The sequence below is a fragment of the Carassius gibelio genome, chromosome B4 (genome assembly GCF_023724105.1).
Source record: "Carassius gibelio isolate Cgi1373 ecotype wild population from Czech Republic chromosome B4, carGib1.2-hapl.c, whole genome shotgun sequence".
NCBI classification, from domain to species: Eukaryota; Metazoa; Chordata; class Actinopteri; order Cypriniformes; family Cyprinidae; genus Carassius; species Carassius gibelio.
Window position 1 is genome coordinate 25,055,053 of NC_068399.1, and position 27,257 is coordinate 25,082,309.

The 27,257-nt window shown below is 37.5% G+C and overlaps 2 protein-coding genes across 5 annotated transcripts in view; both read right to left on the reverse strand.

Annotated features, from left to right (window-relative positions):
- Nucleotides 1-6: 6 nt before the first annotated feature.
- On the reverse strand, nt 7-4,580 carry zgc:194209 (uncharacterized protein LOC570908 homolog). The gene is given in 10 exon segments (XM_052554272.1): nt 7-515; nt 1,188-1,386; nt 1,470-1,630; nt 1,704-1,768; nt 1,771-1,815; nt 1,998-2,150; nt 2,574-2,672; nt 2,751-2,872; nt 2,959-3,048; nt 4,320-4,580. Coding segments are annotated over 10 exon segments (1,293 nt in total). The 5' UTR covers nt 4,472-4,580; the 3' UTR covers nt 7-308.
- Nucleotides 4,581-6,468: 1,888 nt separating this feature from the next.
- rassf3 (Ras association domain family member 3) overlaps nt 6,469-27,257 on the reverse strand; it is a 39,866-nt gene continuing 19,077 nt past the window's right edge. For 3 of the 4 annotated variants that reach the window (XM_052554267.1, XM_052554268.1, XM_052554270.1), the window contains exons 3-6: nt 13,571-13,678; nt 11,327-11,582; nt 7,346-7,461; nt 6,469-7,263 (exon numbers count right to left, since the gene is read on the reverse strand). In XM_052554267.1, coding sequence (XP_052410227.1) covers nt 7,114-7,263; nt 7,346-7,461; nt 11,327-11,582; nt 13,571-13,678 — 630 coding nt within the window. In that variant the 3' untranslated portion in view covers nt 6,469-7,113. Of the gene's footprint in view, nt 7,264-7,345; nt 7,462-11,326; nt 11,583-13,570; nt 13,679-24,202; nt 24,663-27,257 lie in introns of those variants that run through there. The other variant, XM_052554271.1, reaches the window with a different exon arrangement.

Below are 27,257 nucleotides of genomic sequence, written 5' to 3' on the forward strand. Positions count from 1 at the left end.
ATCACATTAGCATAAGAAAATGTTTTTTATTGGGAACAGCTGTTCGAAATGATCATATCTTACATTTCTAGTGCACGTTGACCAGTGCATTTTGCAGTTCAGAAAAACTTTATAAAACAAAACAGATTGTGGCACTAATACAGTTAAAACATCTGTGTTAGACCAATTATAACCAGACTTAAAGTCACAGAATTCACAGTTAGAACCTCATGTAGCTTTTTCACAAGACTGAGGTGCATTGTTAAAATGAAATCATTTTACATTCTCAGTGAAAGGTTATCAGAAGTCCCAGTTTTCCCATGTGTGAGTCAGCTCCACTCCTCCAGCACAGGCAGGAACGGCAGGTCAGTGTTGCCCAGATAGTAGTGCGTCCCCTGCTGGAAGACATCGCTGACGGCCCACGTGAGGCTGCCTGTGGGGTCGTGGAGGCTGTCGATCACCTCTCCGTCAGACCCCAGCTCCAGAATCAAGCCGTATTTGGGCAGCAGAACATCATACCAGCCGAGAGGAACGAGCTGCAACAGAGTTCATGATCGAGATTCTAAAAAAAAATACTGTTTTATGTTTTATCTTTGCCAGTTAACAAGGCAATATTTATTTTATTTACTATTGGTTTACTTCATGCACTAAAATAACTAAAACTAAAATACAAACTATTGTATACATTATAATAAATGCATATAAATGACAAACTAAAAAGACATATTTGGCATAAATAGACATAAAATAACACAAAGTAATAAAGAAATACAAAAACACACAACAAAATTATTTAGTAATGCATAATGCTTAACTAAAAATAAAATCATAAAATTACCTAATATAAAATATATACTAATTCAAATAAAATAATTTGCTTTATTATATATTTTATTTCAGCTAGTTGCCATGCCATGCTAACATTTCTCATTGCCATTTATTTCAACTTCAAGTGCTAAAATAATTCAAAAACTGAAATAAATATTAGAAACTAAATAGACATTAAAAACAAACAAAAACAAAAATTCTAAACAAATTACTAAAATGAAAATAAGAACCTTAACTGGGTTATTATATTCAATAAAAACTAAAATTATAAAAAAAAGTAAGCCTAAATAAAATAAATATCAAAATATGAATAAAAACTACAATAGTATCTCAGTGATACTAAAATAACTCTGAACCCCACATATTTAAGATTTACCCACCTTCACTATGAAGCGTTTAACAGCAGGATACGGACCAATCAGATCCAAGAACGGTGGAAAAAGCCGTCCTCTGAATCTAACAGTGGTTATGCCCACTAAAAACGTGCCGCGGTCACTGAGGCGGATGTTATCAGGGTAACCGATCATGTTGTTCAGGACCACCTCCTTGGTGCCCGCTTTAGGTCCTTTCAACCAGAACCTGAGAAGCAGAGAGAAAGTCTAAACACCATACTCTACCATCCTGATAAATGAACAAATTCAAAGCTGCACTTGAGCTCTTACTTAATAACATGTGCAATACTGGTTTCAGCCAGGAGCAGGAAGTCCTCATCAGGTGAGAAGGCAAAGCCGTTGGGCATGTAGAGAGAATCCAACAGCGTCCGAACACGGCCGGTCACGGGGTCATACGAGAGAAGCCGACCCAGACGGTTTGTCTCCAACACCTGCAGAGAGAAGCGGCCTTTAGTGCACGTGAACTTAATTCAACAAAGAAGTACGATATGTTCGCTCACTCACCTCGTAACGGACGTGACGTCTTCCCCATTTACTGCTGGAGTCGGTGAAAAACACAGTTCCGTTTTAGAAATCTCCAGACCGTTCAGAAAGCCAAAGGGAATCCCATCAGCTCCTTGTAGGAGGAATGTGGCAGGGTTATTTAAATATAATGCTTTTTTATTTTATTTTAGTGAGGCAGATTCATATAAAAATATAAAGAAGCAGTTATATATTAAATTGACATAAAAATGGCAAGATGATTAGGTAACTGATCAAAGCAACCAAATTGTTGTGCAAAGCTCTTTTTTGACCGACCCTCTGTGCTGGAATGTAGCAACGTCTTCTCTCCAGTCCAAGGGTCAACCTTGAACAGCCCCTGATAAGAGTCGGCCACGATAAGCTGTCCGTCTCTGTCCAGTCTCAGACTATGTGGACGACCACATACTGGCTCATAGTCTGTACTCGTGCCTATACACCAACAACAACAGGACAACATGCTTGATAACAGAAAATCAGAGTATATATGCATTCTGTTTGTGACTCGCCAAAGAACACCTTTACCTACATAATGATTATTTCAAATACAGTAAAATAAGAGAGAGGCATTAAACCTCAACATAAGGAATGAGAGCCTACTAAAATACATAAGCTATGCTCTAATGAAGACATCTGCATTCAAGACTCTTGTGAACAGCCAAGGCTTTGATAAAACAACACTTGAGTCTTTGTGAATCACTTCAGCATGTCTAATGAGTGACGGCAGCTGGGGGGGGGGGGGGGGGGGTCCAACAAACGTCTCCGCGATACATATTCATCAAGCCACATGAAGTGTCTTACACAATGAAGCTGCTAGGATTCAACTTGAATTGCTCATGCAGTTTGCGGATTTACCACATTCAGGGATGTTTCGGCCCGTCTGAGTGATGAAAGTGAGGGATTCATTGCTGATTCTCCACAGCTTGCCGTCGACGGTGCCAGTGTAGATGTTTCCTTCAGAGACACAGTGAAGAGATGAGACCTGACTGCATTTCTCAAACCAAACAGATAAACGCTCAAGACCAGGCTCACCTTTCTGGTCAGCCGTGAAAGACTCCGGGCCTTTGAGTTGACCGGAAAACAGCCGTCGACCTCTCTGTAATCGTGTGTTTACTGCCAGAGGGCCGTCCAGAGCAGGCGGGGGGTCCTCGAATCTGGAAAACATACATCAGCGTGACATTAAACGTCACTGAGTGCTCTTTGAAGATCATTTCACTGCAAGATTTGCAACGATACTCACGTGTACGGCTCGGGATCGATAGGAGAGGGAATGAGATACACACCAACTGCAACTGCCAGCAATAAAACCTTTACAGAACTCGTCCCTAACCTGTGGAAATGGGTAAAATGCTTTCAGACACTGTACAAAATATGGTATAATAAAAACTAAAAAATAAATAAAATCATTACAGTAGCAAAGACATCCCACATCTTTAAAAAAAATGTAAAACCTTCAAAACAATCATTACAGATTTACATTACAGAAAATTAAACAATAGCATCAACAAAACTATTAATCAAAATAAATTTTACTTTTTTTTTATTAATTACATTTTATATTCATATAATAGCAATATTTATTTTTATAATTTTTATATTTAACTTTACATTGTGTTCATAAAAAATAATAATGACATTTAGGAATCACAAAAATGGGCTTTTTGGGATTTTCTGTAACACCAATTGTATGGCAGTGTGGTCAATATTATATTAATATACAGCATTATATTATATTATATTATAATGGTAAAAATTTAAACAATATAACAATACAATAAATTACAGAAATCACAAATTAATAACAAAACAGTATAATAATAATATTAATAAAAATTACATTTTTTATTATTTCAATATTATATTAATTATACATAATATTTTTTAGTAATACTCAGTTAAATATAGTGATAATGAAAAACTGACTTAAAATAACTCAAATATAATTTAAATATATTAAACTACATATAATGCTGGCATTCAGAATTTAAAAAATAATAACAAAAACAATGTTACCAATAATATTAATCAAATTAAGTGTCATATTTATGTTTATTCGATAATATTTATTCGATATATAATACCATAATGTTTATTTATATAAACATTATATTCAACTAAATATTATAATAAGACATTTAAACTATTATTATAACAACACAAAACACGTCATAACTTGTTTTTATACAGTCTGTGGTCATAACATGTTCTGTTTAAACGTTCAATATGATTATATATTCAATTTTGAGGCATTCCAGACTCGCACGCGCTATCTTTCATTTCTTAATAACAGGAACATCTCATTATCAAAACTACATCAGAGGTTGTGAAATAATTTTTAATTAACACAAATGACGCTAAAGCACAATAGAAACGCGCTTCTTTTTTTTTTCTTCTTTTTTTTACTAAATAACGCAAATAGTCCGCGACAGCTGACGGTTTTCACTTCTGAAGGGAATGTGAAGTAAACTACACTGAGGGTCTACAAGTGAACAACAGCAATGAAAACACCAGGTTTGTTTATCCAAAGTGAACGTTTGCAGTGGCACTACGTCCAAGTATTTTAAATACGATATTCGGTCTCTATAAATGGTGTAAACTTACATGCTTGCGTCGTGAGGTCTTTCTGAGAGTTGTATAAAGTTCAGCTTGTGTTCACGGACGCCACGAGAGAAGACGCGCTGCTCTCCGCGTGAAGTGTGCGACGAGTCACTGATGAAGACATCTGACACGGGTTCATGCAGAGGACACACCATTCACATGCTAATTCTGCTCTCACGTAAAACCTTACAGTTTAGTGTGATGTTTAAAGCCAGTAGATGAGCTGAAAAGTTGTGCAACCGCCATTGTGTGACCTTTCGAGATAAACTGCAAGAGGGTTGCCTCTGTAAAGTGCGATTTAGATCAAAACAATTATTCGTTTAATGACTTCAGATAATTAGAAATACCAGAATTTTGTGCTGGTCAAATCTAAAATGATACATTTTCCATGGGTGGATTTTTTTTTTTTTTTTTTTACAGATGACAGATGCTGTGAATTGAGAAACGTTTCATCTTTATTTAAAGAAATCTTTAACAAGAAAGGCCACGATTGGTAAAAACCCTCAAAAAAAAAAAAAACTCAAAATCAAAAATGCATGACATCTGGATTCTAACCATGCATATTTAATCCATAAATCTTAAAAACAATGTTTTTCCATGGATGCCACTTCTGGTGTCTTCTATATAATTTGACAAAATATGCATGTCACTTACAACTTTGGAACCAAATGAGATTTGTTGGCAAATGCAGAGTGTGTTTCATGAGCAGTCTCTAAATTACCTAAAGAACAACAGCACTGGCCTGTGATGTCCTAAAACAGCCGTTAAAATATGCATGAATTAATATAACACATGCATGTAAATTGAAAATAAGTAAAGCAGTTCACTCACATCCACAACCCTTTACTACACGAGAATACAGTATAACATTCATTCACAGTCTTACTCTACAAACAAAAGCTTGTTTATGAAAAAAAAACACTAATCAAGTTCTGAAACAGCTTTAAGGAAAAAAAAATCTATAAAACATAACTGAGCTTCCACTAGATGCAATGCCGTTTTAAAACAGTGGAAGACAATAGGCATCTGATGAAGACTAATAAATCAAAATTAAAATAATTCCCTGAATTAAAACAAAGTGCACAAAAAGCATTTATAAGATTACTGGTCTTATTCCCCTGCAAAATCCTCCTCGATTGCATATATTGAGACTGTCGTGATGTAATATTCACCAACAATTACACTAATTACTCTAATTTATATTTACCCCAGTGTTTACAATTAAAGTTGCCCTGGTAAAACCATCAGACAAGATAGATACTATACTATGTAACCTCAGTTTACTGAGGTGTAAAACTGATTGCACCAGGCAATTTGCATCAAACTTAAATTAAATTATGCATTTTATCTAGATCTTTGGTTAGAGGTTATAAAACCGATAATAATAATAAAGAAACAAATCTTTTTTAATAAAGCACACAATCTGTGTCTAAAATAATCAAATTGACACAGGTGAGACCTAAGACTGCAGAGATGTAGTTACAGCAGTTGACCACAAGATGCCGCTACCTGCGTGTCACAATAGACAACAATGTTGCAGTACCAATCAGAAAAACCATCATGCAGCACTAGCATACAGAAACAAACGAGGATACATATTAAAATCACCTACTGATACACAAGTATCATTCCAAACACCATCAAAAATGTCGACCTTGTGTGCTGAGACAAAGTAGCACTGTCTGCTTTTCTTTTACTGTACCTCACAACAGTAACAGTTTCAGCTACAATGAAGAAAAGCACGTGAAATTAACTTTTGGTACAGTAAATCAGATCGGTGTGATTACACGTATATATATTCACCAATCAAACTAGCTTAAATCTACTATTTTCAGACTGTAGCTTCAAAACAAACAATCTTCATTACTTGTATATTCAGTCATTTATCTTGAAGACATCCTCTAACGCATTTTCCAGGGTCGATGATGAGAGGCGAACAGCAAATACACTGTTCAATGATTATCTGCTTAAACTAGAGCTCAAAACAACCCATAATTTACTGTGAAGACCATCTGACCCCGACAGACATCAGTCAGCTCCGCTCCAAACCCGCTGCATGACACTTCCCGCATACTTTCCAACATCCTCTATGCTCCTTCGCCAACTTCCTGAATCCATTCAGTTCCAGTTCCAGCACTTCACCTGAGAATGCTTACTTTTAAAAAGCTTTTTATTTGCATTCAAGCCATCCCTTCAGAGACTAGTGATTATGACTTTTCTTTAGTCCTCATTTCTTATCACTACTTCACCATATTCAATCTTCTCTTTCACAAACATGCGCTTACTGTCTGTCTGGTCATCATTTTGTCAACAGCACATCAACACTATCTTTGGTAGGGCACATTATGTCATCTGGTATTTAATATAAAATAAAATAAAATAAATCCCCAGTCCCATCAGTTTCTGGTCGATAAGTATATTTGCCATAGAATAAGACTCTTTTACTAAAAAAAAAAAAAAAAAAAAAAGTATAATAACATTCACCCACATAAATTAAAACAACAAACAAAAATATGTACAAACTACAACATCCAACAATTAAATAAAAACAGATCTGATTTCCACATTTGCATCGTTCACAAGAGGTAAAAGAACAGAACATGAGAAACAACTGAAAGTGTGAAAGAGGGTGGATGGGTAAATATGGCACCTGAGGTGCATTCTGGGAGCTCAGTGCTCTCTTCTGAGTTTCTGAGAAGGGGTGTCCGCTTGGCACAGTGACACCTAATAAGTGTTCTTTACACACAGTGAGCACTAGAGGCAGCAGTGCTACAGTTCCTTCACATAAGCACTGGCTTTATCCCAGGACGCCCGTCGCTCTCATGGCCTCCTCCAGTTTCTCTCTGTAGGCGTTGTAGCGATTGGTTATCGAGCAAATCTGGTCCTGCTCCTCTTTATCCAAGAAGCGGAGGAAGTTCTGCAGCTCGGGGATGGAAAAGGCGTCCCACTGATGAACGAGAGGAAGATGTGTGTCATGACACGTTTTCATTAATATAGGATTGTGATAGAAACCTAAAGCGAATGCTCACCAGGACTTCACCGGTTTGCTGCTCCTTCAGGACAAAGCTGAGCACATCTGTACTGGGTCCCGCCACCAGACGCAGGAAGAGAGGGTGTTCTTCCTCTGAGAGCTTACAGGTGTACACTGCACACACACACACACACACACACACAAACAGACACAACATTACCATCAGAGACAACAACAACGCCAGGCAACAATAAAGGCCAGTTCACACCAACTATAATGTTTTAAGAACCATTCTAATTATTTGAGAACAGGGAAGACCGCAGTAGAAGAATAAAAAGAACAACACAGAAGAATGACATCATTGAAATCTCTGGATCTTTTCAAGCTGATGAATGATAAAAACAATGACTTTTAAATGGAGCGCTCATAATAAACATGGTTATTATTTTAATAGTTATTGTTCTTGGTGTGAATGTGTCTTCGGGGATCACAAAGGGCAACTGATATACATTTTTTAACAGCGATGCTTTAAACTCACGGTTGTAGCATGCTAAAAATTCATCGTTTTTGGTACAGGATCCAAACTTTTGATTTAAAAAAAAATGTTTTTAGCAGATATAACCATTTAAAGATGATGAATTAGAGAAACTTCACTGAGAGGGTTTAGCTAACAAAAAATATACTAAATCAAAAACACACCAGTTAATTATATATATTTTTTTATATTCTTTAAGGAGCTATAACCATTTAAAGATCGATTTTAGAAACAAAACTTCTCAGAGTTGTTCAGCATAAAAACTACCTAAGATCCTCCTAAAACTACCTAAGATTCCTAAGATAGTTTCATGTCATTTAAAGCAGCTAAACTTTAAAAAGTCAGCCCTGAATCAGGTTCTCTTTAATAAAGAACTGACACACCTCAAAGAGGAAGACATGCTGCTGGATGTTGATCTAAGGCCAAAATTCACAGCAAAAACAAACTTTAAGCATGAAAAAGGAAGTGCAACACCTCATATCAAGAACAAAAGGTAATTCTCTAGAACTTCTGCGTTTACTTTAGCATTATGGGAGATTTCCTCCACCTAGAGTGTGCAAAAGGGCACAGACCTGCGTTTCTTCAGCCTTGAGGAATCTCTCATCTCACTTCCTTCTGTCTCCAGCAGCGGTTAATCAGAACAAGCAGGGCTGTTATTATGTCTACACTAATGCGGTTGATTCGTGGTCTTTTATATGCCATACTGCTGTGATATCACACATGAGGGTCTGTCTGTGAATGAGCTCTGAGGTGGGAGTTTATCAGTGTCTAACTGTAGCATTTCTTGAAGATGTTTAAGATCTGGAGGGCCCCTTACATGCATTAAAACCAGCTGTAAAACCCAATCCAAACAAGTGTCACATATCTGTCTCCTAGAGTGTGATGAAGATCTCCCATGGTGGTGAGACCTCATGAAAATACTTCGTCTCAAAAACTAAAAAATAAAAATCATCCCAGATGGCCTACTAAGCAAATATTCCCCCACTGGCAGCAGCACTTATTGGCTCCTACACACACTCCCTATAAAATAATTAAAGATGAGCGTTATTGCTCCCCAAAGTACTACGATGCTCAGTTCATCCAATAAATCAAGCAGAAGTGCTATTCAGTGCATCTGAATCAAATGCACCATGGCAGAAGAAATAGTTTTACATGAGTTTGCAGTATTATTTTTGTATTTAGATCAGTTATAAAATGCAGTACATTAAAACAAGTACATTAGACAGTAGTAAAAAAAAATAGCATGGATAAATGGATCCTTTTGGGATCTACTTAAGACTCTTTTTGTAAATGATTTCCCTTTTTTAAATATGATATCCAGATTCTTTTCAAATTTCGAGCCATTTTGCCATTGCAGTCTGAATTGAATGAGAGAAGATAAAGCAGCAGTGCAAATCTGACTTTGCAGGGATATTGTTTGTGTCTGAAGTGCAGTACATTATTATATTTTATATATATATATATATATATATTAGGGGTGTAACGGTTCACAAAATTCACGGTTCGGTTCGATACGATACACTGATGTCACGGTTCGGTTCGGTTCGGTACGTTTTAGATACAGCAAAATGTAAAAACATCTCAACTTTTCAGAATGCCGCAAGCGCACCGCGGGTCATGTGACAAGAACTAACCAATCAGCTTCATCCTTTCCCGTAACAACGTTGAGAGCTCAGCCAAGATGAAGGATCAGCTGATCATAGTTGTATATGGATTGCAATTTTGAAATAAATTTAGTAGCAGAGCTACTGCAAGCGATTTTTAGAGCTGCAAATCCATTTATCCTTCGCTGAAATTTCCACGTCTCATGGAGAGAGCACGTCATTGTTGCTTAGCAAAGACAGACGCCTCATGAGCGCTTCTGCCCAAGCGCTTTGGAAAGGAGGAGAAAGACGCGCTTAGCGTTTTCCATGCGTTTTTAGGCACGATATGTGAACGGCCCCTAAGGCGCTCGCTCACTCAGCACGCGCTGAAGGCTCGTTGCAAAATGTCGAATGCCTTTAACAGACCAGAAATATAAGATCCTAAAATAACCAACAGGTCTGGTGTTTGGGTTGGATTCCCTGTAAGCTATAGTTTCTAAATGCTGCAGGGATAGTTTGCTGCGTGCATGTTTCTCCTTTTTTTCGTCTTTTCCCAGATAGTACTGACGCATATATCCCAGATATTCCCGCTGGTGTTTTTTTTTTTTTTTTTTTATTCCCGCTGGTGTACCCTGTCATGTTGCAGATGCGACATACCGTTGTTTTTTTATCCACCACTCTCTTGCCATCACCATTATAGCTTAAAGGGAATCCAAAGTGCACCCAAACACCAGACCTGTTGGTTACTGGAGGATCTTCTTTTTCTAGTCTGTTAAACGCATTGGCCATTTTGCAACGAGCCTTCAGCGCGTACTGAGTGAGCGAGCGCCTGCTGAGTAGCCTAACATAAACATATAAGATGGTGTTTTTTTCTTCTTCGGGAGTGTCAGGGGCGTTGCCTGTTACGTTGTTTGGGTTATTGGGCTACCTTGTTGAACGCATATCATTATATTTCTCTCTCTCTCTCTTTTTTTTTTTTTTTCAAATATAATTAATTACTCCAACGAACCGTTCGGTATACATAATGCGTACCGCGTACCGAACCGAAAGCGTCGTACCGAACGGTTCAATACGAATACGCGTATCGTTACACCCCTAATATATATATATATATAATGCCTGCATTTTAATCCATTTTGTTTTAGATTTGCAGTCTGAAGATAAAATACCACATAAAGAAAAATAAGACAGAGACAAGACATCTTTCTGTTTCTTTCTGTATGCAAAACAAATGCAGACCAGTGTAGTCTGATTCATGAATGAATGACTCTTATGAGTCGGTTCTTTAAATGATTTGTTTCTTTCACATAAACCAGAGCACATTCCAGCCAGGTGCTTAGATTATGAAAGCAGGTACTTAAAATCAGTGAGCCATATGCGTGTCTGGTTTCCTGCTGTGTGTGTGACGTCAACGAGGGCTCAGACAGTGGCTGGGGTCCGTCAAAGCAGTGAGATGGATTAGAAACACTGACATTCTTACAGCAAAACCAACGCTGAGCTTATCAGGAATCCACTGTTTGATGTATAAAGCCAAAAACTGCTCAAAATCAACTAGTCACTATTACTAAACTCAGTAGACGGCCACCCTGACCCTTCCCCAGCTCAGAATATCCCTGTATGGCATTGAAATGTGGGGAAGGAGGCTGGTTAATATCTGCTAAAGAGCATTCAACAGCTGTTGTGTACGTGTGTTTACTACACTGGCATGGTGTATTGTTGGCACATACGTGCAGAGTAACAGGCCTGTCCTGAATGTGTGAGCGCATCCATAAATACACACGCGTTCCTCAGATTGACCTATTTTAGGAATGCATCCGTTCCTGCCAAAAATACATACTGTATGCACTAGGGGACCTGAGTCATTACTGTTCACACACACACACACACAGATGCATTTTCTGCGTTGGTGTTTGCGTCTCACCTTGGTCTTCTCTGCTGAAGCGTTTGAACAAGGCGAACTTGGCGGGGTTGTCGGCCACGGTGAACTTTCTCAGCAGCGCTTCGATCACCTGTCGCGCCGTGTTGGTGCTGCTGATGTGCAGTGTGTTTATGGAGCCGCGCGGAAGGTAAAATGCCTCCTGACCTTTGACCCCTCCTGCCCTGCCTCCTTTCACTGTGATGGGCCTCCGCAGGTCCAACTGCACCTTGATGAAGCCTGTGTACATGCCGTTAGTATTCTGCAGGACAGAGACAGAGGACTGATGTTAGATGACAACAGCAAAGACATGATCTACTGTAGCAAAACAAGTGTTTTTCTCAAGTGAACAGCCATTTAGTTAGAGAAAATTTTTAGGATGCATTCAGAATGTCTGATTCAATTCAATTAATTGTTTCCTTTCAGGCAGTTCATTTTCAAAACACTATTCATTTGTTCAGTTGTCAGTGCACTAATATTGAAGTCTTTTTTTTTTTTTTTTTGAAAAATACTTACATTCACGCAACAGTTGTTTTGAAATACTTTTCATTCAGTTTTATCATATTTTGTAACAGTGTACATTACAGTATAGATTTATTTGTATATTTTAGTTGCGTTTAAAGTAAGTTTGTGATTCAAACTGCATTCATTTATATTGCCCTTTATATAATACAGACTGTGTCAAAGTAGCTTCACAGTGATAAGAAAATAACAGTATAATCTAGCAAAGTTCTCCTATTATGAAACAAATACAATTTCAGCGTTGAAGCAGCATTAAAAATACAATATTGTCATTATTCCGCTCAATTTAGTTCAGTGTGGATTCAATCACAGTTCTATCGCTGTGTTATAAAGTTAATTAGTTGTGAAGTGGACTCAATTCAACTATAAAGTAGACTTATTATAAAAATGAGGAAATAAAAATATACATATTATTATTATTATTATTATTATTAGGGGATTCCTTCTACTGTTTTTGTGGAAAATAAATATTCAAATATTCAATAAGTGTTTCTCAGTAACTTATAGTGTCGTTAACTGGGCAGCTAAATATAGTTCAACTGTTTAATATGAGTAGCTTGTAGCTTGACAAGCTTCAGTTTCAAAGCATCTTCCTCAACGCTGGTGAGCATATCTTGCTGTGGTCTCTGACTGTGTCCAGATGGAGCTCAGATTTGAGTTTCTTCTGTCTGTAAGCTCATTAGTTCAAACGGCAGCCGTGACTGCAGGCTACAGGCGAGACACGGGGGGTGTAATTACAGCTCACAACCTCCTCTGAAACTCCACCACACTGACACACAACCCTACTGAAACACAGGCCTGAAACCTAATGATCCAAGACACTGGATGCTAGTACACAGTGTTCAGTTAAGTCCAGATGACACCGCTCTCTTGAAACATGTCCTGTCTGAGATCAGTATTTGTTAAAGAGCTAGTATTATCCAGACAGAAACAGTCCTGAGATAAGCAGCTGGGCTCTGAACGAAGGTACAGTGGTAAAGTCTGATGGCTGTCACATGGTTCATGAGAAGCCATGATAAAAAGTTTACGACAGATGATAATGAAGATTTTATTAAAGCAACAATGATAATTAACTCGAATACACAACAATTTTCATTCATGTTGTGTATGTTTTTTTATGTTTGTATCATTTGACGTTGATAAAACTCTTTATTAAAAGGGCAATCATAATTCTGAAACAAAAATGTATATTAAAAATTTGTCAAGTTTTCAGAAATGCAATATGTATTTATGTTTTTTACGTATGATTTATATATACACAAGTGTAATTTTTTTTTGTTAATGACTATAAAAAATTCAAATGGTGTAACTATTGAGCAAAAAATTATAAAACATTACTTAAGAAATACTGCAAAAAGATAAAGCATCAAAGAAAAGATAGTTTTATATATGTGTGTGTCCTACAAGTTTTCTTAAGTTCAACCATTTGACAACCTGAAATTGTTTTGGGGTCATAACAGGGTTTTAGGGTCTGTAATATAAAAATATGATTTTGTATTTTAAGTTTATTTTTTTCCATTAGGGTTAAGGTTAGGGTTATTATGAAACAAAAAAAAACAATAATATATATTAGACAGAATTTTATTTCTGGAGGGACTTGTGTGGTAACAAACACTTCTGTTCATGTGGATGGACTTTTGGATTCTAAAAATGATTAGCGATTAGATTTATGATTGATTCGTTTTCACTGGTCTATAAGTGGATTATGGAGGTTCACCATTAACTCACCAGTGTCATTTTAAAGTGGTCACGTGACTCTGTGTTGTACTGCTCAACCTTGTGTCTGATCTCCTCGTAAGTGAGATGAGTTCGCAGCTCTTTCTCTTTCTCCACATCCTGGAACACAGAAACACAGAGAGTGAATATAACACATTGAGCAAGCAGAAAGGTCAGCACATAGGTCAACCTCTCAGCATTTTGACAGCAGAAGAGGTACGACTCCAGTACTGCTGAATAATGAAGCCATTCAAATCAAAGGCTTCTTTGTCATAAGCTTATCCTGAAGTGGGAGCCCACAACACCCACAACTCCTCCTACCTAGTGACATTCATGTGTCAAATGGAGATAATCGCTAATCACAAATAACTGCTTTTTCAATGTTTTTATTTATAATTTAAAGATTAAATGCATCTTTTTCCTTGACATCCAATGACATGACCAAAATATGAACCCTTAGAGTGTTTATAATACTTTACTCTCCTGCAACAATACATCCTTAAAAAGCTACAACAAAATATTGTATGAAACGTGTGAAGTGCACTCTGCTCTTACATGGTCATATCACCAAGAAGCTGATCTGCTTTCGTGAGCGCTCCAAGCTCAAATCAAAAGCACAGAGCCCCTTATAAGGGAACAGTCCAGGGCTGAAGTGAAGACACGTTGACGGACAAGGGCCCTCTCAGCTAACAGAGTCCAGAGGCTGAATACCTCGAACTGTTAAAGACAGTCGTAATTCCCCTCCTGCACGAGCCAAGACTGCCTGGAGTGATTGCAATAACAGGTGGTTTTGTTTTTTGCGTGCATTGTTCTTGAACTTTACAGTGCATGACTCAGGCTGTTTTCATACCCAGAAGACATCTACTTAAATGCTAAACACCTTTTTGAATTTCCAAGTTTATAATAAAGCCCTAAAGCTCTGAGAATGAACATGTTAACGCTACTTTGCTGCTGTAGTATTAGTGATATGGAAACTACTACACATCTTCAAAAGTATAACATAACTAAATACCTGTAATTAAATAACTATTAAACCATATTTAAGCTTACCATTCTCAGAAAGTTATTTTCCCAAGGCGAATGCTAAAGCACAATATGCTAAAGCCCTCTCCTGTCTATAAACTGATCATTAAAGCAATGCTGATAACAAAATCTAGTTAAACCTCACTAGTGAGACTAGTCAACTATTCTGAACCATCTCTAGTTAGTATGAAATAACAGTCCAAATGCTCGTAAATCCATTTCTGGTGCTACTTTGCTTTAGTAGGGGTTGGTTACACCCTTCACCTGACCTGAACACCCTCATAGCTCTGAATGGGGGAATACTAAACAGATTAACTCAGTAACAACTGCTTAACTAGTGCATTAATCAGATATCTTATAGACGAGACTGCTTCAGACAGGTGGTTTGTGATATCTGAGAAAAAGAAAGTTTGAATAAATCAATAAATCTACTGTATAGTGATCTCACAACCAACCGTATAAATGAGACCTTATGATAAGACAAATTTGCAATGAAAGAGCTTAGTCTTTCCAATACTTTGGACGTGCCAACTGTCACACCATAAGATTAAGCACTTCACCATCCCAACACAAATGTGAATGGAAAACAATACTCCTCAGACATTCCTAATAAAGGATTCAGTCATGTGTTCAGATCAGACCAATTAACTCAACCAAACACTCTTTGATGAAGTCACGACTACAAGCTGAGAACCCATTAAATTCCTCTTCACCACAATAAAAACTGTGTGCTTTATAAACGAGGGGCTGTTGAATGCATGTAAGGGATCACAGCTTACCACATAAGCTTGTGCTGCCTATGGGTTCGGTGATGTGGTCTCCATCATCTCTCTGAGGGTTGTTCGTTAGCCAAGCTGAACTGTGCATGTTGGTCACGTAATCTTTGACTGGTGCCCACAAAGTAATAGTGAGACTTAATGCTCCAACAAGGTCTTTCAACAATGTCTTTGTCAAGGTACTGTTGAGGTAATCCTTGGGAAAGTAGACACTAGCAATGTATAAAGAACTAAACCAGGAAAGACAGGGTTAACACGGATGCCTTTGCACAGTGGAGCATGACAAAGGCAAAATAAACACTAACCCGATGAGGTAATGCGATGGAAAAAGCAGCTCTATCTCCCTTGTTGTAAGGATTGTGTGTCCTCGCTCTCAAGTGGAGCAACACATTGAAAGAGGACAGGGAACAAAAAGAACAGGTTAAAGGTATCCTTGAGGACCGACTGGTCCTGCTTTACTTGTCGAAAGATCAATCAAGGTTATTTTAAAGGAAAATTAGTCAAGATAAAAAAGGGAGAAAGTAAACTTCACTCTGTATGCCCCATGAGCTGATGGTGTGGCATGTGGTAATGTCAGGTTTTCTGTTCCTCGTTTTGAGTCATGTGCTAGCCGAGTTCTGTCACACTTGCTGGTCATGACATACTCAACTTAAAGGCAGCAGGACACATGAGGTGCGATCTGACTGGTTTTTCAGGGGCAATCCTATCTGAAAACTGAACTGACTTGTGCAGATAAAGCACTTGATATCATCTGAACTACTGAAAGATAAGTTAGACGAGTGTTAGACGAGTGTGACGGTCAGAAAAACAAAAGTTTCAGCAGACAAGACAAGACAACCGAGAGACAATTTTCTTTTTTTGCAGAACTTTAGCAGGGGATTTCTGGGCAGACCTAAAATGACTGCACTCATCATGCTTGCCAATGTACACTGATGTGCAAGCTGCAATAAAACACCCCTTTCTCATTCCCCCTACCCCACAGGAAGTCCCTGGCCACCACACCTTTCCTCCCCAACACATTCCTCAGCTAATGGAGTTGCTGTAGTGAGCAGTACAAAAAATAAATCAATATCCTTATGCAAACCAAAGGCTGGACTCACTGGGTGATTGTCTGACAATCAAAGTCATAAAAATGACCATTCTGTGTGGCTTCCTACTCAGCGGGACAGTGGGCAGACTAAACTGCATGATGTGATTCTAGAATAGTCAGAACTCCAGGGAGGTTTACACAGTACAGGAAATCATGGCCAACAGGAATAGAGAAATGGAAACCACCAAGGAACTTGTTGCAAGCTTGGTGAACAGTCACGGCAAAGCTCATCAACTAGTCACATTTATGAAAACACTTCCTTCATGTTGTGAAACTAAAATATTTTTGAATCTTTGGGTTTAACAATTGGATTTACAAGTTAAGTAACACTCAGTTACATAGCTCAAGGCACAGATATAAATATACCTTTATATACCTTTAATTCCATCTTGCGCACAGTCAAATCCTCCCAACTTTCTCAACCGTGGATGAGCACGGATGGACCTACTTGATACATCTACTTGACTAATATGGTCAATGGATGGCCCATGTATACTTTGGTCTTAATGATCCCCATTTTGCTTCTGCAAATCTCTGTAAGAAAATGAATAGTGTTCAACCATTATAAAGACGTTGGCGATATATCGGCAGATATTTGGTATTTTTAAAATATCGGCATCGGCCGATACGTTTTTTCTGTTTGGTCGATGTGTTTGAGGTGGGACTTTTATTCTGATGACGTTCTGTTTATTTTGACAACAGTTCTGTCTAATAATCAATCAGAACGGTTAAACAAAGGAACTAACAGCGATTGCTTTTATATTATATGAATAATATTAGCAATAGAAAGGCAAACATTTTAATACTTTCTCATTTGCAATCAGCATTAAGCAAATACGCATTTATTTAATTTGAACAAATCTTTGAATGACTAATGAATATTTAATTTCAAAAACCTTGCAAACTTCAAAAAATCCAGCTGTCAGATCTTGTGAACTGTGCATTTTTATCCAGCATGATAGCGCGTCCTCTGCGTGATGGTCAGTCTGTGTTGAATTCTTTAAACTTTAAACGTGATTTCAAATTATGTTGTGCTTTATCCATTTGCCCACTGTCATATTTATGTCATTTTCACTGTGTGCTAATATCGGTTCACCACTAAAAATGACCCACAACTGCATCCATGTTTTACACTCATACTAAGAATAGCCTGTTTTGAAGCTTCCATGAGTATTTTGGTGCTTTCGCAACCAGTATAATTCATGAGGTTAACCATCCACATTGTTCTATGACTCATAGGATCTTTAATTATGAGAAGTTGTAACATCACCTCAAAGGGGAATGCACGCATATGCCTCGAGTCATTACACCCATTAGACTTTGTCCTTTAACCCTCAATGTTCTCCTAAACTTCTCCTCCCACAAATTACAGTTTCATAACTCTGTTTATGTCTAAAAGGAACACCAAGGGAACAAGAAAAAGTACCGCCATATATATTACGCAAGCCAGGCGTGCTTAAATGGTACGAGGTATGTGAGGAACCTGGAAAAGATCTTTCATCTCCACTGTTGCTGTTCTCCACAGAAAGGCCAACAATAACACAAGAACCCCACAAGGACTCTTACAAGCTGATTTCACTGGAAAGCTTGACCGATGCCTTCCAGCAATTTCCAACTTCCAGCAAACTCTGCAGAGATAGTAAACTGTGACTGACAGTTTGGTTTCAAAGAGTTTTCAACCAAAGAATTAAGGTCAATCTAGACCATATTAGTAGGTACTTCGCAATATTCCCAAGAAGGCATCTCTGTCTGACTTAGGATTCATGGGTAAGCTCCAAAGATTACTGATAACATAAGATAAGAGATGAACCATAAAACAGGGTGTGGTTTGTTTTGCTTGCAACTAAAGACAACTCTATACTGTAAAAAAAAGTCTGTTGCTTTTTCTCAGAATGAAGACTCCTTAAGAAAAGGAGGAACTTGAGCCCTTCACAGACCAAAAGGACTTGTTCTTCCTGCACACTACAGGCTGAATATGATCCGGGGTTGATTCACACAGAAAGGAAGTGGAGCTGACTCACCGTGGCGGCCCGACTGATCATAACAAACCTGTCAGGCCAGATGGGAGTACAGTGCATTCACTGAGCTCAGAGACCATTGAAACATACCCTCACTGTACTACGTTGCAGGTCATAATTCTTAGGAAACCTGCCCACTCACCACAGCTATGGGGAACTGTGAGAGAGAAAGAGGAAAAACTTTCAAACTTCATGGTTGGTGCTCATCTGTTGTTTGCGATTGATTGAATGCACAAAGCTGAAATATGAAATCACGAACCAGAATATATCCAGTGACAAATCTGCTATACTCAGTAATAAATGTAGGCCAAATGGGGGAATAGATGACGTCAAATAGGCCTCTGTTAGCCCTTCAGAGCCGTGTCCAGTTAATTTGTAGTTGGAGAACAAACAGAGTCTTTCAAATTTATCATTAACAGGATGTCCTCTCTGCACACGATTGCTCGGGATTAAAATGAACCTAGTGTGGAGGGTTTTAACTAAGAGTGTACAAGATCTGGCACAGTCATCTTATCATAAACCTAGCAACAAAAACAAAACAAAAAACAGCAAGAGTGTGCACTAAAAATGTTGTTAATCTAACACAAAAAGATCCTGATATAGCTGGGACAATAAGAAGGACCTTTGTTCAAAGGGACATACGATACATTTACAGCAGTGTTCAGCGATGATGTCATACCTTACGAATGATTTCAAAGGAAGACATAGAAATGAAAGCAGCTGAGATCAGATGTGACACATGCCAGGTGCAGCCATGTGACCCGTGCACTCGGAGAACTTTTCAAACTCGCATTATAACCTTATCTCTGCATGGGTGTGCGATGTGGGCCTGTTTTTTCTAGTGTATGATTTCATTCAAACAACTGGACTAACATGAAAGTTATATATACAAACTGATGTCAACAGTGATGAAAGGACTGAAGGCCATTTTAGGTTTTAAAATGACAGAGATAATGGAAACTGCAACAAACGTTCAACCAGATTAGGTGCATGAATAAAACTGCCATCGGTTAGATCAAATTAAATCCAGGAAGCGACAACCCTTGAGGAAAACTGGAGTCTTAACTTGTTTCCTGATGGATCCATATCTCTAAGTGAAAAAAAATACACAGATCTTTAACAACACAGGCTTTCTCTGAAATTAAAAAAAGACGTACGTCATCATGACAACTGTAAATGGGCCAAACCTTAACAAAATAAAGAACCATTCTCGTTCTAATGCCACACAACATGTCATGTTAAAGCAAAGACTGTTGTTAATATGTAGCAGAAGGGACTTTGAGACTAGATTTATTGCTCCAATTCAATGTCAAGCAGAACATTCCTTTTGCTTAAAAACAACTGCTGCTTGATTTTGCATAGATTCAACAATTAATTCCCAAAGCATGACATGACTTGGCTGAGGTTTTGCGTGACATTCAGTCGATGATCCATAACAGCGAGACCAAGAAAGAACCACCTTCATCTGGCCTTATCTTCCTCTTTACTATAATTATAGCTCTTCTCTTGAGAAACTGCGACCAGATGCTCTACATGTGGATCCACATGAGCCTAACAGAGCCGTGACCACAAATAATGAGAGGGAGAGAGTGGGATGTGCATGTCTGTAAACATCAACTTTTGACCCATTTTCAAAGCTCGAAGATAAATCAAAAGTCTCTCTGACACTCAAAAGCAATCGGTCTTGAAGCATTGACATGATATGTAACTACTTATGCTGGTGTAGAGTTTGGGTAGGAGCTCTGTCATCAAAGGCAGCTTGTAATAGGCAGCTGGAGACACACACCTGGATGATAATCAAATACTCCTCCATGACGCACAATGCTACTTTGTGGACTAATCAGATCAAGTGGCGATGCTCTCTTTAGCTGTGTTTAATGCCTGATAAACAAACTTACTGGTCTACTGGAGCCTTGTAATCTGCATGCTTCCCTGAACAATCCTTAAATAGTCAAAAATATTTCTTCAGACCTCTGTGAGACTCTTGCATGGTTTGATTTCTTCAAAATTCAGGTTTGTGTAAAGCAGGATCTGAAACCACTCAACCCAGTCGATCTGTTCATGTAACACAAGTGACTTATCCAGCGATGACAGATGAACAAACACAGTGGAATTCTTTCCATTCTGTGATGCAAGGGAATATAACAAAACATGAACTCAGACAAAACAGAAGCATAAAAAGAGAGTTTGCATGGTATGAATGGAGCAACATGTAGCTCAACGTACTATGGCTGGAGAAAAATTAGTTTTTCGCTGCACAACTGCAGTATAAAGAGCACTTCAAACATCTTCTCTAAACCGTTTTTCCTCATGTGAAGATCTAATACTACTAGCGGTTTTTTATAGAACATGTTAAGGCCACACAGCTCAAAATCAAGGCAAAAATGTGTTAAATTGAATTATAAAAATGTATAGTTTTCATTAACTGAAATCAAATGTTTACAGTACAAAAAAATATTATTTAAATTAGTAAATTCTCATTACTAGATTACTTCATTTACTACACTACTTTGAAATTCTCTAAATTATAATGATTCTTGTTAGACAAATACAGTATTTTAATGTTTTTATTTTATTTTAGCATAAAGACACAGTACAACATACTTAAAAAAATTGCTTAATTGTTATGAAATAATGGCCCTAAAACAGGCTTTATTATTATTATTTGTTTTAAAAAAACATAATTTATTGCAACAGTATAATTTTAATAAGGCATTTTGGAGTGAAATGGCATGTTTCTGACAATTTTTGTGAAAACAAAGTCAGGCTTTACTCAAATCTTGTTAAATCAAAATATCTGCCATAAATGGTAAGATTATTTATTATAAACAGTCAATCTCTGCCACAAGACCTTTGCAATGCAGCCTATTAAACCTTATTTTAAATGCTAAAGCTTTTGGTGGTCCATTCAAGAATTTTACATAACTGTGGAAAATGTTTTGCCAATCTATAAATGTCTATTCTGGTTTGTTTGAGGAGATATGGGTAGTGTTAAATAAACATTTAGTTCCAGTTCTGTGAATATTATCGTCTCTAGCACGAATATTCTTCTCTTGGCTGCTCGGTCTGGATTTACAGCAAGCAGGCGTCTATGCAGGATTCGTGTAAACTCAGACTGGAGTCAGCAAAGGTTTGCATTAACATCCTTGAGATTTAGATTTATCTTTCTGAGTGTGGCCGACATGAAAGTCTTCATCTAATGCTCACTAAGTGCATGAACTCCTGCAGTTACCAGACACAGTTCACATCAACGTGATTACCGATCCACATCATTTGACCGATCACCTGATCCCATAATGATGAATTGAAGTAATGACTCTGAACACTTTGATCAGTATCTGACGGCTAAAACATGCCAAGTGGAAATCTTAAGATAAACCTGGAAAAGCGTTAAATAATGGATGAGAAACTTTAACAAGAGTTCAGAGCTAAGTTTCTTTGTGCATTCAGCGCCTATGTTGGCAAAGCATGTGAATATTCAAGGCCATTAACTTCAATGCTGTTCTGAGTTATAAAAGCAGCCTGCGGACTGTAGATAACGTCTGTCTTTCTTCAGCACTGTCAGGCCTTTTTCCCTAAACTGTCCAAAAAGCAAAACTGTCTGAAAGCCAGGAAAACTGTTTTAGCAACTTCAACAACGCAATTCACATTCTCTCTCAGCATAAAGATAAACGGCTGCTTAAAAGGATTGTTTTCCCAAAAATTTAAATTCTGTAATAATTTACTCACCCTCAAGTTGTTTCAAACCTGTGTGAGTTTCTGTCTTTGTTCTGGACAAAAATATATTTTGAAGAATGTTGGTAACCAAACAGATGATAGTATTACCCTTCATACTATGGAAGTCAAAAGCAACCACTTACTTTTTGTATACTGATATTCTTTAAAATATCTTCTTTTGTGTTTAACAAAAAAAAGAAAAAAAGAAACTCATACAGGTTTGGAACGACTTACTTTGACAATAAACAATAAATGTTTAAACTTCACCTGTACTGCATTCTGAATTTAAAATGAAGTCAATTAAACGATGCAACAAACCAACCCTAATGTTTTAAGTAGCTCAGCTACAGCAGAACTGAGCGCTGTGTCCCACAAACCCCCATGATCCTGCTGTTTTGTACGCCTGCCCCAGCAGCTGTTTCCCAGGGTCAGTGCATATGTGGCTTGCAAGAGCTGACAAAACAGATGAAGTACATATCTGCTCCGCTTAAATGTTGCACACACATTTTGTAGATACGAAGTATCTATTTGTATCCTGCACATACTTTGAAGTGCCCTTCTGAGAAAAGCCAGATTTTGGGTTAGCTTTGCTGATGGTGAAATAGTTTGGAGGGGGCTTCTTTGTCAGAATGAAGTAACAGGAAGTGAGCTATAGAAATGTGTTGGGCTGTTTAAGGAACTGACTCATTCCTTTTTGAGCAATTCCTTCTACAGATGCTACTTCACACGATGTATGGTCACCATTACAAACCGCACGTTTAGCCTGCACATTCTAAAAGCCTAGAAGAAGTTGATACGTCAAACCTTTATATAATGTTTACAGACTCAAATCTAGTGACCTCTCCTGGTTTCTTCTAACTACAGAATAAAACTTTAAAGTATAAAGGACCGAATTGTAATGTTCTCACTTAGCTTGCTGCAATGCATCCTGAGACTGCCTTCTCTGTAAAGGCAGCTAATCTTTGGCAGCAAGCATATGATGCCTTAATGTAGGCAGCTCACTAGGTTTCTAAACAGAGCCCTAGAAACCCACTAAAAAAATCTGCAACAGTTTCCCTCTGGAAAAGTGAAGTCACATGACAACATTAACTTTGTGAGAACTTCTCTCCGCTGACATTTTTCTCACAATCGACTAATAGACAGAAATGTGGGGGTGATATTGTGAATCTCTTCTCTTTGAGCCCCCCCTTACTGTCACACATGACTGTGTAGAGGCCATAATCAAATCACATGTGGTCAGTCACACTGGTTAGTTTTTCCAGTGACTGAGACAGGCAAGAAAACTGTGAAATTATGAGCAGTTGTCTTTGATAGGGGCATGAGGATGTCAGCCAAATGAGAAGCCTGAAAAAGTTATTGAACAAAACAGCTTTCATGAGCTGTGAATGGCCTACTCCAGCATAACTTCGAAGCCATGACGGCATGACGTAATGCTTTTAAACAAACCAGAAGTCACAAACAATCAAATAGTTCCCTAAATAAAGATAATATGCATAATAAAACAAACAAACCAGTGTTTAGTGTGCAATGCTGTGCTAAATCCATCCTGTGTCATATTATGTCCATTCACTGTTTGAAACAGTGCTTCCTTAATAAAGTCTGACACAAAAGAACCATTATCTTAAGGTCATAAACATCAAGGACATGCCTGATGGGATACTGCCTCATACTCACGTATGCAAAAAGTTAAATAACAGTGAGATATGCAGTAAGGATGGTCATGAATATGGTTAAACTCTGTTAATGATTGTTCGAAACACCATTCATGAGTTTTATCAAAATTTTTAAAAGGAACAGCTGATCCCACCTGGATACCAATAAACACTATATATTTAATAGCCTTCATATGTATACATATTCACATAGATTATAAATCTGAAACAGAAACTACAACACATGGTTGTTCCATTGTAGCAATTTGGCACTAAGGCTTCCATAACAAACAAACAAAGTATTAAACACATTTAAATAAATAAGTTAGATAAGCAAGCATGTATGTATATAATGTAAATATATTTACCTTGAGGTTCGTGGGTTTAACCGAAGGCTTTTTGAACAGGGAAGTTCTTGCAGTGAAAAAATATTCCTCTGAATCCTCTTCCAAACTACTGTATCCACTACTCATGGTGCTCGTCCACGACATTTGAAGAGAAACTCTGACACATCCAAAAACAAGTTTTATATGCGCGCAAAAATAGTATTGTATGATAAAGTCAAACGGGTTGGTGAGCCAACGCTGCGAAACGTGAACACGAGTCACTGACGCTCCGTAACCATCGGCTTTATTGCTCCCTAAAAGACGAAACAGTCGGCAAATTCCAAATACACTTTTTCGTTTCTGGTTAAATGCGTTATATCTGTAACTAATAAACGTATGAAGAGTGAAAACACTATAAATATTTTAAACCACACAGAAACCGCGCCCGATCGAGTCCTTCCCTTCAAACTAAACTGAGTTCAATACTGAACCGGAGCGGCTCGCTGGAAGAACACACCCACAAACACGCATCAAAATGAGAAACAGTTTCTCATACATTGACTCCAGTTGCGTCCCCTACCTGCGTACCTGATTATTGTTCATTTCAAGTAAGTTTCTTTCATAAACGGAGGGGGTGATATGATCAAATAAACCAATAATAATAATAAAAAATATTAGTAGTAGCCTAATAATCAGCACAAACAATTCTTCCGCCGAGAAAAATAGTATGGAAGCATATGGGTAGCATTATTCAATTTGGGATGTAATATGCAAAATGACAATGCAATATGTAAAATGGCAATGCATTTCTGTATTTACATTTACATTTTCCAATACATCTGTGCAACGTTTGGTGCAAAATGAAAATGAAAATTAAATTACATAATTTTCATTTGCCATTTACTACACCAGTTTTAATATGTAAAATGAATATTAATTTTAACGCTTTATAAGTTGCAAAATTAAAATGAAAATGTATTACAGAAATGATTAGATATGTCTAACATGTTAAAGCAAAAACTGTGGCAAAATGATCATTTAAATGCTATTTTTCTTAATTGCATTAACACTCACAGTCAAGACACTTACGATTGCATTTTCATTCGGTGTCCCGCAATGAATGTAGCAAAACTCAATGTGCACATTGAAAATGCATTCCGAGCCGATCACGTGTCCCCGCCCTCGCGCCACGTCAATCATTGTGTGAACAAGGCGGGGCTTACAGAAGGTCAGAGACTCAAGTCTCAAGAAGAGGATTCAATCAAGTGAGACAACATGGACAAGACAGTTGGTCCGTGTATGTTTTGATCATTTCGGTTTATGGCTTCAATATTTCATTCGGACTTGTGGGCGGAGCTGAAACGCTTCTTTCATCTGATTGGTCGAATCGGATCGGTTTTCATCTGACAGCCTTCAGCTGAAATGTCTGAAACTACACTCACTGTTAATTAGCATAATATTTGAATCAGATGTAGCTGGGCACATAATTCGTGCTGCTGAGACCTGCAAATTATTTCTAGGTTGTAGTATTGTATGAATATTGTCCCACTGATAAAAACAGTGCAAATAGTTCTGTCCCTTTGGATAACAGTAAAGTGGAAATAAATATAGTTAAATTTATGAAATAAAATTAAATAGGATTTTTTGGGAAGGTAAGTCTGGCCAGTTATACAAGCAACACGAGTCGGACGAGTCTAAAGATATGAGCTGAATTAGGTGAAACATTAAAGTTCTAGTCTGTGTCAATTACTCTCATAATAAATAATAATAATAATGTTAACTGTATTTTTCGGTATAAGTTGAATCAGTCCAAAAATACGTCATGACGAGGAAAAAAAACATATATAAGTCGCACTGGACTATATGTCACATTTATTCAAGACCAAGAGAAAACATTACCGTCTACAGCCGCGAGAGGGCGCTCTGGGGTAGGCTACAGGAGCACTGAGCAGCATAGAGCTAATTTTACTGTTTTTATTTAGAAATGTAACTATATTCATTTTTACAATTATTTATTAATGTCACACACACACATACCTAGTGCCTTATGACTTAAAAGATGAGAGTGGTAAATGTTACAGACATGGAACTCTATTATTGATTTTAATTTCCACTTCACTGTTATCCAAAGGGACAGAACTATTTGCACTATTTATCAGTGGGACAATATTCATACAATACTACAACCTAGAAATAATTTGCAGGTCTCAGCAGCACGAATTTGCCCCGCTACATCTGATTCAAATATTATGCTAATTAACAGTGAGCATAGTTTCAGACATTTCAGTGCTTCACTCGCACTGACTCTTATTCTGCCTGAAAGAATGACAAGACCGAGCTGAAGGCTGTCAGATGAAAACCAATCCGATTCGACCAATCAGATGAAAGCAGCGTTTCAGCTCCGCCCACAAATCCGAATGAAATATTGAAGCCATAAACCGAAATGATCAAAACATACACGGACCAACTGTCTTGTCCATGTTGTCTCACTTGATTGAATCCTCTTCTTGAGACTTGAGTCTCTGACCTTCTGTAAGCCCCGCCTTGTTCACACAATGATTGACGTGGCGCGAGGGCGGGGACACGTGATCGGCTCGGAATGCATTTTCAATGTGCACAATCAATATTGCTACATTCATTGCGGGACACCGAATGAAAATGCAATCGTAAGTGTCTTGACTGTGAGTGTTAATGCAATTAAGAAAAATAGCATTTAAAAGATCATTTTGCCACAGTTTTTGCTTGAACATGTTAGACATATCTAATCATTTCTGTAATACATTTTCATTTTAATTTTGCAACTTATAAAGCGTTAAAATTAATATTCATTTTACATTTTAAAACTGGTGTAGTAAATGGCAAATGAAAATTATGTAATTTAATTTTAATTTTCATTTTGCACCAAACGTTGCACAAATGTATTGGAAAATGTAAATGTAAATACAGAAATGCATTGCCATTTTACATATTGCATTGTCATTTTGCATATTACATCCCAAATTGAATAATGCTACCCATATGCTTCCATAAAATAGTCCATTAGTCTGTCTTCGGTATTGTTGACACGCAAAGTACAGCTGCGGCTTGGCGTATTAAT